Source organism: Diabrotica undecimpunctata, chromosome 9, assembly GCF_040954645.1.
Source record: "Diabrotica undecimpunctata isolate CICGRU chromosome 9, icDiaUnde3, whole genome shotgun sequence".
NCBI lineage: Eukaryota > Metazoa > Arthropoda > Insecta > Coleoptera > Chrysomelidae > Diabrotica > Diabrotica undecimpunctata.
The window spans coordinates 91,547,154-91,563,031 of record NC_092811.1 but is presented as its reverse complement, the minus strand read 5'-3'; the positions used below and the strand labels follow the sequence as shown (position 1 = coordinate 91,563,031).

At 36.7% G+C, this 15,878-nt stretch overlaps 1 protein-coding gene across 2 annotated transcripts in view; it reads right to left on the bottom strand.

The window, feature by feature from the left end:
• The window catches only part of ida (anaphase promoting complex subunit 5 ida), a 57,668-nt gene that overhangs the window by 23,693 nt on the left and 18,097 nt on the right, over positions 1-15,878 (bottom strand). For both annotated transcript variants that reach the window (XM_072543817.1, XM_072543818.1), the window contains exons 5-9: positions 14,293-14,474; positions 10,287-10,530; positions 6,766-7,046; positions 1,860-2,114; positions 1,522-1,753 (exon numbers count right to left, since the gene is read on the bottom strand). In XM_072543817.1, coding sequence (XP_072399918.1) covers positions 1,522-1,753; positions 1,860-2,114; positions 6,766-7,046; positions 10,287-10,530; positions 14,293-14,474 — 1,194 coding nt within the window. The remainder of the gene's footprint in view (positions 1-1,521; positions 1,754-1,859; positions 2,115-6,765; positions 7,047-10,286; positions 10,531-14,292; positions 14,475-15,878) is intronic.

Here is a 15,878-nt window from a genome sequence, read left to right as displayed (position 1 = left end):
AATGTTTTTTATTCAAATCTAAGGTAACAAACTTTCTTAATAACTTAAAAAGAAATATAAGCCAGAGAAGCAAAGTAGTTTAGTTAAATTTTTCCAAATAAACATTTATCTTTAATATACTAAGATTTGCTCTCATTTTAGTTTAAAAGGTTATAAATAAATATAAGTTTTATCGATCAGCTAATTGTCATACTTTAGTTTTTCTTTTAAATAAAGTTAACCTTGATAATTACTGAACGCTCATTATTAATCAAGTATAATCATATTGAAGAAAACGTCCTTAGTTGAAGTGATAATTATTATTTAGTATAATAATTATTAGTAACATTTGAGTCTGTATTAGTGCTAGTGTTGTGTGTCGCAGACTAGTGTATGGACAGTGATCGGCGGTTTCAATAAAAGAACTTGCGCTAAAACTTTGGCTAGATATTAACTTAGTTGTAGTAACATTCAATTATTAAATTACGTATTGTTTGAATTGCTTGTGTTCTTATTTCCCACGCTAGTGGGTGGTCCTTCGATTTGGAAGTAATTACTTGACTTAGTACGCTCCAAATGGTAGGAAGATCGCCATACTAATTTGTTGGATAAATGTTCGTTTACTTCTACCAGACACAATGCAACCTATTCCCAACGCAAAATCCAAAATAAACATAGTGAAAAGACATTTATGACTAATCCTGAAAACAATAAATAAAAATAAAACACAATCAGTAAAAAGACACGCGTAAATCGATAGTAGTGGTAGTTTTGGCGTACATTGCTAAAGTTGCGTGCCCTCCAAGTATAAAAACCTGGCAGGACCCTGGGCTACCTATCTCTCGACATACGCCCGTAGTGAAACCTCTGCCCCTACGAGTCCGACACCAAAGTGAAGGTGCCACGCCACGCATACCAAAAACGTCCCGTGGGGTTACCACGACACGTTTACTACACACGTCCCGTGGGGCTCCACCTTCCCCGTAGTACCTGTGTTGTGAGTACCTTGCCTACCCGTTATTCCCACACCACGGGCGGATAGGTTCGGCAGGCGGAGGAATTTCCACCTCACGCATAGACAGGTCGCCGCCGAGGATCTCTCCTCTACCACTCTTGGATCTCCCGGTGGGTACGTGCCGGGGCACCCACACCACGCCTGATCGAGGTCAGGAGAGGTACGGGCCCAGCTCGTTCAACCTCACCAGGCTCTTTTGGAATGAGAGTAGAGTGGTCCCACGAGAGTCTCGTCTCGGATACTAGGAATGTAGACCGGTGACCGTGTCGCCGAAGCGACCGTGTGCGTTTCTACCAACCCGACACCTCAAGCGACGGCTCTCCACCTCCCGATTCCTACCCATTAGTCGCCTCTTACGACAGGCAGGGCTTTCTGACCCCGGCCGTATTCTTATCTCCGCGAGCCGGACGGAGAGTTTTGGCGTACAGAGAGAGGACCAGCCGGCAGTGGCCGGAATTGGAAAATGAATTAATTATAGAATATTCCAATATATTTCGACTAATCCTACTACGCTAATAATACTTTACCTGAATTAGACACTTATCCAAAACAGCTAAGGCTTGTGAAACCATCCCGACGTGAAGCATACAGTTGGCCAAATGAAGATGAATTATTGCTGATTGGTAGTCCAACTGAGAAGCCTGTGACTCAATTAGGCAATTGTTAAGCACCGTCATAATTCCTGAAGAGATACTGTCTGGATAAGTGGTAGCAAACTGAATTTCCATCTTAAGAACTTTGGCTCGGACGTAGTAATATCTAAAATAAAATGTTTTGGCATTTTAAAAATATTCTACTTAAATTTTAACACCTATCGGGGACGTACAGCCAATATTTAATGTCAAAATGGTTCACAATCTCTTACCTGTCACTAAATTTGTAAGTATTATCATTCTCGTACTGGTTAAGTAAAGTTTCAACATAAGTATCAGCTTGTACGTAGTTCCTTTGGTAGAAATGCACCTCTCCCAATCTCAGGTACCCTTCCCACTTATCAAACACCATGATCTTCTGAGCAGCTGCTTCAGCTTCTTCAAATTGCTCATGATACAGAGCCATCATGTAGTGGAACATGTTCTCGCAGAGTTTCCAAACGATGGAGTGCGGTTCGTTGGGAAATCTGGAACAAAAATATTGCAATTATGATTTATGTTTACAAGAAAACAAAACATACATTTGAAACAACAACAAAGGTATTATTGTCGATGATTCGAACGAGTACATACCGCCGCTCTGTGAATCAATGTAGAAATTGGTTTTTTATCACAGTAAATACCAGCTTTTAAAAGTATTTAACCATCAAAAAGTGATTAGTAATTGTTGTGTAGCGTTTTTAACATCAATAGTGAGCTGTAATATTATTTAGTAAGAAACTGTTGATTAATAATTTTTTAACTAAAACATTTAGCTGTGTTATATGCAGGCAACCAGTTATACAGATATGCGTTACAATTGCTGCCTATTATTACGGGTTAAATCAAGTTAAGCAACTATGAATCGTTTTTATCATTAGATTATTACAATTAGGGCCGGTTGTTCGAACGCTAATCAAAACTCAAATATTTAATTAAAATCAAATACGTCACATTTTGAGGTTATGTTGACTGATTTATTTTATTCAATTTTATTATTTTGTGTTTTAATTTAAAATAAACCATAATTAAACTCTTTCTGATGTTAATTTCATATTTTTATTTACAAATCAATAATAATAATAAGCAATTTTTAATAATTTTGACAGCTGCTGTGACGTATTTGCTTGTAATTAAATATTTGATTACAATCAAGTTTTGATTAGCGGTCGAACAACCGGCCCTTAATTTTCTGTAATGTATCTATCTAAAGTATAAAATTGATAAAACATTAATAATTAATTAAAAATAAAAGCGATAAAAGGCAAAATCGGGGGGGGGGGGGATCAGGCAGGCTTCACGGCAGGAAGATCATGCATAGACCACATATACACACTGGAACAACTGTTGGAACAGAAAAAGGCAAAAAATACAGATATACATTTAGCATTTGTGAACCTGAGAAAGGCGTATGACTCTGTACCAAGGTCAGAACTATGGGAGGCAATGTACAAATTAGAAATGCAGTCGGAACTTATAGATGCTACAAAAGCTCTGTATAAACAAAATAAAGTGTCCATTACAATTACAATGGGAACAAGAATCATAGGAGACTTAACCACAACAAAAGGGCTCCTGCAGGGTTGTTCCACATCTGCAACTCTATTCAAAACATACTTAGAGAAAGCTTTGATTACATGGAAAAGAAAATGCGAAGGCATGGGAGTACCGGTACGGAACGAATACCTATATACGTTAAGCTTTGCAGACGATCAAGTAGTGATTTCACAAGACCAAGAAGACCTGTTACATGATGAAGAAACTACAAAAAGATTATACCAAGGCTGGCCTAGATATTAACCTCGCGAAAACAGAGTACCTATCTACAAGTGAAGAAACCAGAAGATCTATAGATTAACGACAACGTAACAATCAAAAGAAAGGATAAATTCAAATACTTGGGATTTATAATCACGAAAAAGGCAACAAAAGAGGAAGCAATTAAGCAAAGGTTAGGAGAAACAAGAACAGCAATCCGACAACTTAACTCAGTTTGGTGGGATAGACACCTAAATATGAAGACAAAAACACAGATTTATAAATATTAGTGCGAAGTATTATGACATATGGGGCTGAAAATTGGATTATAAAAAAGAAAAACAGCAGAAAGATAGTAGCAACAGAGATGGAATGCCTGATAAGATGCCGCAGAGTAACAAGAATGGATAGGAGAAGTAATAAAGAAATAAAGCGAAGAACTTCAATAGAAACAGACATACTAACATATATAGAACAAAAAAGACTAAGTGGTATGGACATGTAAGAAGAACTAGCGACAGCAGATGGATAAAGAGAATAACCGAATGGAGCCCCATAGGAAGGAGGAAAAGAGGACGACCCCGAAGATCCTGGAGGAACGAAGTAGACGACGCCATGACTAAGAGAGGCCTAAACGATGGAGAATTGGACAACAGAGAGAGAGATGGAAACGGTTGAGCGAAGGAAGGCAGTGAATACTGTAGAATCCCTGAATATTTATAGAAATTGAAAGTACCACATCGCAATCTACAAATAATGATGACGATTATCTTACCGACTCTTCTTTGACCTCCCAACGTTCTCCAAAAATTTGAAGGTTACCATTTTCTTCGGACAACGTTTACAAAAGTAAGTGGAGAAACATCTATCATCGTGTCTAAAGATTTACATTTTCTTTACATTATATCCTAACTACCAATTTGAAGGCCATGGCAATAACTGTCTGGCCTTCAAATAATATATTAAACTCGTTTTCATCCTTCTTGGCGTGTGCCTGAAATAAGCTACTACGGAATTTTTAATATTCGTCTCTCTCTGATACACAGATGCGTAATTCAATTGTGCGAGTGACGTTCGTCATGGTAAAGTGCGATGAAAAGGGAATGAAGAGACCACTCACGTCTCCCAGTATTGTAGCAATAACACCGATGCGTTTGGCCGATACGGTGTCGGTGATAAGTTCGGCCTCTTTACGAATACAGATAGCTGGCAGTGACGTGTTTTTTTTTATTATAACATGTTACCCTGATCTGTGCAGGACCAAGAAAAAGAAAACAACGGACTTTTGCTTTCGTTATCATCGGTACATGAACGAGTAGCGGACGCTTTGAAAATCGGTCTTCGCACAGTGACAAGAATAAAGAGTGAATACAAGACATAGGCCCCTCGTACTACACCAGGAGAGTCACGTAATGTACAAAAAAAAAAGACTAATGATGTCAGCGATACTATAAAAGGAGAGATTAGAAATGTACTGTATGGCATGAAAGCAAAAGGAGAGTACGTTACAATTAAAGTTCTAAATACACAATTAAGAAACAAGCATCTCTATGACGGTTCTGATACAAGTTTGTGGCGTCTTATGAAAAATTGTGGGTTTTTATACAAACTAGAAAATAGTAGACGAGTGCTATGTGAGAAACCATGTATTGTCTCCAAACGACTGTATTTTTTGAGGCATTATATGAGAAATTTTTTAAGTCCAAGCCCACTTCAGTTCGTTTTTTTAGATGAAACATGGATATTCCTAAAAGGGGCATATAAACGTACTTGGCAAGATGACTGTGTGAAAAGCATCAGAAAAGGACACGAAAATACAGGTAAACGCTTTGTTGTTTTACATGCCGGAAGTAGGCAAGGATTTGTTAAAGATGCTGGATTACTGTTTTCTACGAAATCGAAGAGTGCAGACTATCATGATTCTATGGATAGAGTCTTTTAAAAAGTGGGTCTCCGAAAAGCTGATACCAATGTTGGAGGAACCATCTCTAATTATTATGGATAATGCCTCATACCATAGCTCTTTAATAGAAAAGTTACCGAATGCCAGTTGGAAAAAATCGGACTTACAAGAATGGTTACGAGCGAAAAAAATAATTTTTGACGACGATTCGGGCAAGACAGAGCTATTGAGTCTTTGTCGCCAGAATAAACCACAAAATACCAGGTACGTTATAGACGAGCTACTCCAAGAACATGGGCAGCAGGTTTTGAGATTGCCTCCATATCACTGTCAATATAATCCGATTGAGTTGGTCTGGGGCATTTCTAAATAATACTATGATCGACATATTGGAGAACATGGACGTGGCGATGAAACAGTGAAAAAAGTTTGGGGCGATGCATTAGCTGAGGCAACACCTGCAGTGTGGGCGAGTTGTGTTAACCATACTGAAAAATTAATTCAGGACGACTGGGCAAATATGGTCACATATGATGAAAATGAAAGTAGGATTATCATCGATTTGGCGGAAGATTCCAATGATGAAGACATTTCCAGTGAAGACGCTGACTGATTAGCTAATTAATCAAGATCAGTACGTTGTAACAGTTCAGAATTCGCTACAGTGCTTAAAACTTAAAAAATCTGTATCATTTTTTAATTAAAGTGGGTTAAATAATTAACACTTTTTTGGGTACCTATATTTCAAAATCCTTTTAAAATGTACTTTTCGTTATATCCTGTCCTATTATACTGCAAGCTAGAAAAATACTTTTTCGCAATTTATACGTATATTCCGTTATTAGAGATTTAATGAAAAATAATTTATAATTTTCTTTTATAACTATTATTTCGTTTGACATGCTACATTTTGCTCCGCCACTGGAGGAGGTAAACGAAAAGAGCTTAGACAAGGACAGACAGATGACACTTATTGCAAGTGTTTTTACACGCACACGCCAAGAAAGATAAAAACGATTATATATAGTAGTTCAGGGTTAATTGTGGACCCCATCCTTACCGAGTGTCCTCGGTACGTGAAACACAAAATGCAACACAAACTTAAGTCAAATATTAAAGACATTTAAACTTAACCTATTAAGTCTTTAACCTAAATGGTTTCTTGAAAGACATTCAGTGATTTAACAGAATATGACACCTTGTTTTCCATTTACATTAGTTCTAATTTATAGATTAGTGATAAAACTCTAGTATTTAGTCATAGGTTCTTCTTTAAGGCTTTTAGATTAACTGCAGAAATTAATAATATTGTTTGTGTAAATGGCCATTGCAGCCTATACACATTAATTTAAATAAAAAAAAGTTTATATAGTTATATAGTTTCAATAAATAGAAACAATACCTAGACAATTTATTTTTGGTTTAAAGTTCGCGTAAGATTGATTTCAGTGTGGTCAATATCTAAAATATAAACTTACCTTGATTTAGCAAAATTTAAGACACAATGACCCAGTGTATATTCCCCTTCGACCATTAGATTATTGGCAATATTACAGACTGCAAGACAGAATCCCTCTCCATAGTAACCTTTACTGGGCGTAAGAGAATCCATGTTTTGGTATAGTAAAAGCTGGCTCCAAAGAGAACACATCTCGTTTTTGCCATAAAGCTGCCAAAGGGATGCCTTCATTGCATAATTGTTTGATGTGAGGTCCTTGTAGTTGTGTTGGCAGTTTAACATATCACTTCTACCTAAAGTCTGAAAAAACGACAGATACCAGTAGTAAACTTTTTATTTAATCACGTTTAAAACATACAACTTTACGTCAGTAGTAGGTTATAAAAAATATGAGACATTATATCACTAACCAGTCCAGGCGTGATCTGTTTTGAATGGTACATTTTCCACAGCAGTCTATTTTTTTGCTGAAATTACTTCAGGATCGATCTTGTATCAATAATCACGGTATGCGCCGGTCGCAAAACTTAAGCTAAATTTTTTATTTAATAAAATCTGAAAAAATCGAAATTTTTTGCTTTTTGCAAGCATATTTTCGCCTATAACTCGAGATATATTTCTCTTACATAAAAAAAAACTTATACTAATTGTTAATATTTAAAATAGTACTGAATTAAAGTCGAAGAGACCTACATCTCGACCTCGAAGTTATCGGCCGTACGTATTAGCTCAATTTAATCGTGCGGAGGTAGCGCCGTGTCTGTGAAACCCAAACCTACTTTTAACTGCACAGAACTCCTGTACGTTGACAACAGCAATGTGAACAAAACCATCCAGCTACGTTTCTATCTTCTCCGGCAGTACAACTTAGGCGTTCGAACAGGGTACTACGATCTTTTGCTTTTTGTAAAGTGGATATGTCGGGTTCAGGAGACCCAGCGCCACCAAATCAGTAATTTTTTGGTGAAAATTTTAACTTTTATTTGTTTATTTACTGTTACAACTTGATTAAATAGTATGCTATATTCTTGAATAATTTCTTTACATTGTATTTTATAACTTATGACAATAATTATTTGCAGATAATGGATTTCGAGGCCTAGCAAGCCAGACTTCTTCATCTACTGGAAGACGTACCATCTGACAGTGAAATAGAGATTGATTCAGAAGATGATTGTTCGGAGACCGACAACTTCAGCCATTGCGAAATCCAATCTGAGTCATCGAATACCAAACAGGATGCATCTTCTTCCATTTCTGATGATGAAAATTGTGAACCGAAACACAGACAGTGTGGTGGAAACACAGTTTGGCTTCGATAAGAGAAAAAAACCGTAGGAAAGATATAATTACTCATTTACCTGGAGATAGAGGAGTGGCGAAGAAGGCAAAAACTCCTGCAGAATGCTGGTGTTTATTTATTTCCGACGATATGCTAGATACAATAGTTGAATTTACAAACAAATTTATTGAAAATGTTACATACACCCGAGAAAGATCGGCATCTTCTTCTTCGTGATGTGCCTATCCGTTACAAATGTTGGCGATCATCATGGCAATCTTTATCTTATCTGCAGCAGCGCGAAAAAGCTGCACAGATGTTGTATTGAATCAGATTCTACGGTTCTTTAACAAAGATGTTCTTCTTCCTGGACCTCGTTTTCCAAATGTTTTACCTTGCAGGATGGCTTGAAGGAGAGCATATCTGGATTCATTTCGCATAATATGTCTGAAGAATTGTAACTTTCGAGATTTGATGGTAGTCAGAACCTCTCGGTTCTTATTCATTCTTCTGAGGACCTCCTCATTTGTGACTCGGTCAGTCCACGGGATATTAAGTATTCTCCGATATAGCCACATCTCAAATGCTTCCAGTTTTCTGCACATATCTTCGTTCAAGGTCCACGATTCAACACCATAAAAAAGGACAGAGAAGACGTAGCATCGCAGCATTCTTACTTTTGTGTCAAGAGAGAGGTTGTGACTCTTGAAGAAGGCCCCCATCCGATTGAAGGTGGATCTAGCTTTTCCGATGCGTGCTCTAATATCCTGATTATTGGTCCATTCTTCATTTATTATGGTGCCGAGGTAGTTGTAGCGCGTCACTTTTTCTACAGAGGATTGGTTGACGTAGAGTAGACCTTCTGTTATCCTTTTCTTGCTAATTATCATAAGCTTTGTCTTGTTAACGTTTATATTGAGTCCATATTGTTGACTGTAATACGTGATTTTTTTCATAAGAACTTGTAGGTTATCTAAGTTGTCCGCAAATACTATGGTGTCATTTGCATATCTGATGTTGTTTAGCCGGTAACCATTTAGTAGAATACCTTTTTCAGTTTCGTGCAAAGCTTCGATACATATTCTTTCAGAGTACAGATTGAAGATTAGAGGAGGAAAATACAGCCTTGCCTAACTTCACGCATGGTTTTCACATAGTCAGTGTGTTCACCTTCTGAGATTTGCTGTCTGATTCCATTAAAGATTTCTAATTATTTTCAGATTTTGGTTGTTAATTCCTGCTTCTTTCTGTATTTGCATCATCTTGGCGTGCTGTACTTGATCAAACGCTTTCTCGTAATCAACCAGGCATGCGTATACGTCGCAGTTGACGTCTATGCATCTCTGGAATAAGACTTGTACTGAGAACAAAGCCTCTCTAGTACCAACAGCATTTATGAACCGGAACGGTTGGGGGAAATTTGACTTTCACACAGCTTGTAGATTCTCTTATGAATTATCTTTAGGAACGGCATGACCCACAGATAAAACTGAAATAAAGGCTTTATTGGGCCTTGTATATTTGGCAGGATGTTTAAAAGGTGCTAGACTAAGGGCCGATTATTCGAACGCTAATCAAAACTTAATTGTAATCAAATATTTAATTAAAATCAAATACGTCACATTTTGAGGTTATGTTGACTGATTTATTTTATTTGTTCGTGGACTCCCTACAGGCTTGAAACCCCCTACTGCACGTGGCCCACCCTTCGTAGGTGCCTTTATTGATGATGAAGAAGACGAAGACATAGAAGATGCCCTTCTTCTCCACATCTTGCACGACTATACGGCCGCTTTAATTTTGATACCATGTCTGATATAAAATGTAAAAATATTTTTCGCTTTTGGATTAAATTCCACCTGTCTGGATGGTCGTAAGGGTTCTTGCCTACGACTTCCTTCAATAAGAACAAATCATCTTCATTGCTGAAGTGAAGTCGTTTTCTACTGCTTTCCATTATTTATAAAAATGAAAACAAATATACTTAACAACAAATGTGAAAAAACACGTACCATGTGTGCTTATGAAATGTGGATGTTGAATGTTGATATTTTGGTAATCGGGTAAGATCCCCTTGTGCATTCGGTTACCTTCGGCTCGATAGGGATGCGTATGAATGTAACGTACCAGCCCGTTACGTTAGGTAATACGTATTTAGATACGTTAGTTTAACCATTAATGCGCATGCTTATATGTCAAAAAGATATGTTACGTATACGTATTTGCTTGCACAAAAACTCTATATTTGTTTGTCTTACCTCAAATATAGCGTAGGTTTTTCCCGTATTTAAGCATTCGTACTGTCCAAACGTTTGCAATCCCAGTGAAGCATTGTAACTCAACTTCAGTTCGGAACTCTTTAGTATACAATGGATGATGAGTTTATCTTCGTTGACTGTAGTAAGGCGATACAGCCAGGACAAAGCATGTTGAAGGCAAACATTGTCGTTCGCTTCTTGTGATACCTTGATAGATTCTCTAAGTGCTGCAAGAGCTTCTTCACTAAAAAAATTGTAATTGTATATAACAACTTGCAAATTATTTTTTAAGCTACAAATTAAAATTTCAGTATACAGTTTGTCATTGTTTACCACTAACCTGCCACTAGAAATAATTAGAAGATAAATGATAAAAACAAAAGAAATAATTTTTAAAAGGACAATGTTTAACTTTCACGGATGACCTAATAACAATAATAATAATAATAATAATAAGAGAACAACATTACCGCGATATCAAGGGGGAAGAGGACTTACGGACATAGGTGAGCAATTGGATAAACAGGTTGCTAATTTAAGAACTTATTTTCAGGTGCAGGCTGAGACATCTACCTTACATCGAGCAATTTGCGCAGTAGATGATACAACGCCGCTAAAACTGAGGGAACAAGAAATGCGCATAAACCATCTGACTAAGCAAGAAAAAATGCGCACCTGGATGAGTAAACCTCTGCATGGGCGACATCTCAATGAGATCAGCCAAGAATATGTCGACAATACAGCGTCGAACTATTGGTTGACATCAGGAAAGATGTTTCCCGAGACTGAGGGCTTTCTACTTGCTATTCAGGATCAGGTTATAAAGATTATCCACCAAGAACTAGCTGACAAACTGGGACTTCTCCAAACCGACCATCTTCCTTATTATCAATATGTCCCTGACAGAATGCTTGAAAATGACAACTACAAGCTATACTGGGACCGCACTGTGCTCACAGACCAACCAGTGGCACATAATAGACCGGATCTAATACTAGTTAATAAACTTACCAGGCAAACAACACTTTTATTGATGTGGCGATACCTAACACCAATAATTTGCGTGTTAAATACAACGAAAAGATTGCCAAGTATAGAGATCTAGAAATACAAATCAGGAGAGAATGGAGAATGGAAAGTATCCAGACAGTACCTATTATTCTATCTACTACTGGTGTTATTCCCAAAAACCTCCTAGCGAACATCAAACAGCTGGGTCTAAATGAACATCTTTATAGGGCCATGCAGAAAGCTGTACTCCTCGCGACGTCCAGATGTGTACGAAAATTTTGGCATCTAGGGCTCGATAACACGAAAAGAGTCCCACCAGAGCTCAATCCTTTTAATGCCGTAGGTATCTGGGATGAGTGAATTTTCCCCTTAGAGGGAGTGTGAGCCGTATGGCTAAATCTGGATACTAAATAATAATAATCATTACTCATTACCTCTGGGAGTTTTTATCAGTTCTTCTATCAGGCGCGGCCCCCTGCGAATGGGGGATCTCGGGATATTTTTAGCACTGATACCCAGAGGGTAGCAGGGTTACCTGCCGTGGAACAAAAACTGACACCTGGCACTAGGTGGAGCTGGAATATCAGCCGGCGCTCACTCAAGCGGGACGACCGAGGCAGTGCATGAAATGGATTGTGTCTATAAATGACGGGGAACTAATATCGGAAGGACTGAAAACAGAATTGCACCCTGGGAAAAAGACTGCTGAGGAAAATTGAATTATTGCGCAGGGATATTGCACAAATTATGGAATACATCCGAGGAGTAAGAAGTCGAAAAGTAATTAAAAGAGCTGAAGAAATAATTCTGAACACTCCAAGACACTCACAACATGATCCAGAAAACAACACTGCCTAGACACATTAAAACAAAAACTCTCCGTTTATTCAAGTTACCTAAGGAGATACAAAGATAGTAACAACCAACAAATAGAAACCAACTTTCAACGCCAGCTACTCATAACACCAATGCTGAATGGATTGACGACACAACGAACAACTGTCAACATTACAATAATATTGAAGAAGTCTCAAATACTATCAAAGAACTTACTTCATAACGTAAACTTCATAATTGGAAATCTCCTGGACCAGACGGAGTTCAAAACTTCTGGTTAAAGAAGTTTTGGAGTGTTCATAAGTGTTTGTCAGTATTGATTAATCATGTTATCTCTAATTCGCAGAAAATATGATCATTTCTTACACAAGGAACCACTTATCTAATACCGAAGGATTAAAATAACATCCAAGATCCAACCAAGTACCGCCCAATTACTTGTCTTCCAACTTTGTACAAATTGGTCACATCCTGTGTAGCCCGGCGTATATACTGCCACAGTGCTCTAAACAATATTATACAGCCTCAACAGAAAGCAAGCGCTAAGTGCTCCATTGATTGCAAAGAACAACTTATTATCGAACCTTTTTACTGCCTTCATTGACTACAAGAAGGCCTTTGATTCAGTGCCGCATGAATGGCTTATAGATATATTGAAAATATATAAAGTCGATGATAATCTAGTGACCGTTTTGAAGCATATAATGGCAGAGTGGAAGACTAAAATTCACCTTCAAATACCTGGTGAAACCAATATCGAAACTAAAGATATCCCAATTTACCGCGGTCTTTTCCAGAGGGACTCGTTGAATCCACTTTGGTTCTGTCTAGCTATGAACCCACTATCTCAGCTACTGAAATCCACTGATTCAGGATTTAGCATAAAAAATAACAATACTATTGTGGCGCAGCTTAATAATCTGTTGTATATGGATAATTTGAAATGAATGGCTTCCACTCGAAACCATCAAGATCAGATAAAAACACATAAAAACTGTAGAAACTTTCACAAATAATAAGATGATATGGTATGAAAACCATTTGGGACTATACAATTGCCGTATACTAAATACAGTCATAGGAAAGGATGAGCCCGGAGGCTTCGATATGCAAAATGGCCAAAACATCGAGGCTATATGCGAAAATGATATGTACAAATATCTCGGAGTAAAGCAAGCGCGGAAAACTTGTTTAAGGCATTAAATACGTACGCCTGTTCCGCGCTTAGCTACTAATTTGGTATTATAAAGTGGTCAAAAACGGATACAGAGTCTTCAGCGAAAAGTAACAACACTTCTCACAAAGGTGCAAAAACACCATCCAAGCAGTGCAGTAGAGAGAACAACATAACCGCAATATCAAGGGGAATGAGGACTTACAACTGTATAGCATATCGTTTTTCACTTTTTTATTTGTATATTTACCAAAGATTGTAAATTTGTCTATATATGTAAATAATACCAAACTGAAGCAAGTTGATAAAATCATTTACCTCGGACAGCAATTAAATTGTAACGCAGAAAGTCACGGCGAAATTAGATCTAGGATACAGCAGGCTAGAACGGCTTTTAGAAGTATGTCCAAGGTGTTATGTAACAGAGACCTAAAATTGGCATTCAGGATCCGCCTACTTCGCTGCTACGTGTTCTCAGTATTACTACTTTATGGTGTCGAGTCCTGGACTGTGAATAAAATCGATCTAAATCGCCTTGAGGCTTTCGAAATGTGGTGCTGTAGAAGAATTTTAAAAGTTTCCTGGGTGGAGAAGATTCGAAACTCCACAATACTAGAACGTCTCAGCAAGACTACTGAGATCATAAAAAGCATCAAGCTGAGAAAGCTGGAGTATTTCGGACATGTAATGAGAGGTCCCAAATATAGGTTGCTACAAAATATCATGCAAGGAAAACTAGAGATTGGTATGGTGTTGATACAAGCATGCTATTTAGGGTGGCAGTGAATAAAATTAAGATAGTTTTGATGGTAACCAACGTTCCGAAAGGACATGGTACATGAAGAAGAAGAATTTACCAAAGAAGCAAATACACTAAGCGATCCGGTTTACACTACGTGTTATGTTATAACAATTGCGAAATTAGAACAAATCTTATATAGTCTAAAGTCCAAAATTTACAATCTTATCAGTAGGCATACTTACATGTGTCCAAAATGGTAGTGCAAAATTGCTAAATTTAGTGCAGCAAATCGATGCCTCTTGCTCTTTTCATCATTATAGCATTTAACATCTGGATCAACATTTCTATCAAAGCAATGAAACAAACTATCAACTGATCCACAGTATTCATCCACACGTAGATAGTTCAAATAAGAAAGAAAATGCTAAAAGTGAAAAAAATTTAAAATGCATTAAAAAAAACTTTATTAGATTTCCTACAGTTGATACGGATAAGTGAGACGAAGTAAGTGGCAAATGGAATTGTAAATATAGGAAGGATACACATCTTATACTAGTTGGTAGTAGAGAAAGGACAAAGTATAAAATATGAGTGGATGGAGATAAGAAATGATGAAAATATAGGACTTATTTATGACAATAATTATGCCATAATTTCTCTATATAGCTAGAATATCTAGGGAAATACGGTGAAGACACAATGAAAACAAATGGAAATCGAATGATGAAATAAATGAATTTAATAGGCAGCTCGATCTAGCATCAATCAATAAATGCGAAATATATGTCTGTAGCGGAATAAAGAAATTCAAGTATATTCAAGGGAATTCACGAGAAATAAAAAAAAATAAAAAAACAGGCAGTACAGCTGAATTAGAAACTTAGCACAGATTAGTGATAGCAGAGAACAGGAAAAAGGAAGCACACATATTAAAGAAGGTATAAGTGAGAAAACTATATAAAGATGAGACTATATCAAAATCAGGATAAAAAACTAGAAAAAGTTGAAAAAAGCTGGAATTTGTGAAATGTGATAGAGAAGTGAAAAACTTCAGTGATATAATGTGAAATAAAGCGAAATAGGTAAGTAGAATAAAAACGATTAGGAAAATTTAAAATCAATGAAAGAATTATTAAAAACAATATACAAGCTGATTCTTTGGGAGTTCTAATTAGATGTTTTAGAGAAACTCAACATAATAATTATCTGAAAATTCAGGATATAGGGTTTTTGGATATGCCCAATTCTTCTAAAATATTTAGAGCCTACTACCACTTCCGGTTATACCGGAAGTGAACTAAAACTTCCTTATTTTAAATATAATGCCCTGTATATTATTACAAACTTCAAATCCTATTATTACGTACTTTGAGACAGTCTCATATTTGACATCATGTATCTTTTTTTTTAAACAAACACAGTTTGTTTATTGCAATTTTTTAAATATTATCTATTTTAATGAAACTTTAACATTTTTAGGATAAAATATTATTTAATACACAAGGTGATTCAAAACGCGAACTTAAAAATTTTTCATGTGCGAACGCGAACTTAAACTATGCATGGAGTAAAAATCCGCACGTGCTTTATAGAAAACACACATTAATTTGATTCATGCATGCATCGATGCATCGGTCAGTACCTTCCGAAAAGCTGTACACAGTGTACACACTCTTCGCGCGGGATAAATTATCGAAAATATGTGGTAAGTTTTAAATTTTGATGTTCTAATCTAACTTTTTAATCATTCTTTTAAAGATTGTATGAGCAAAACTATTTTTTCTGAACAGTCATCATCATCATCAGGGCTTTTCATTCCGGGTGGAAT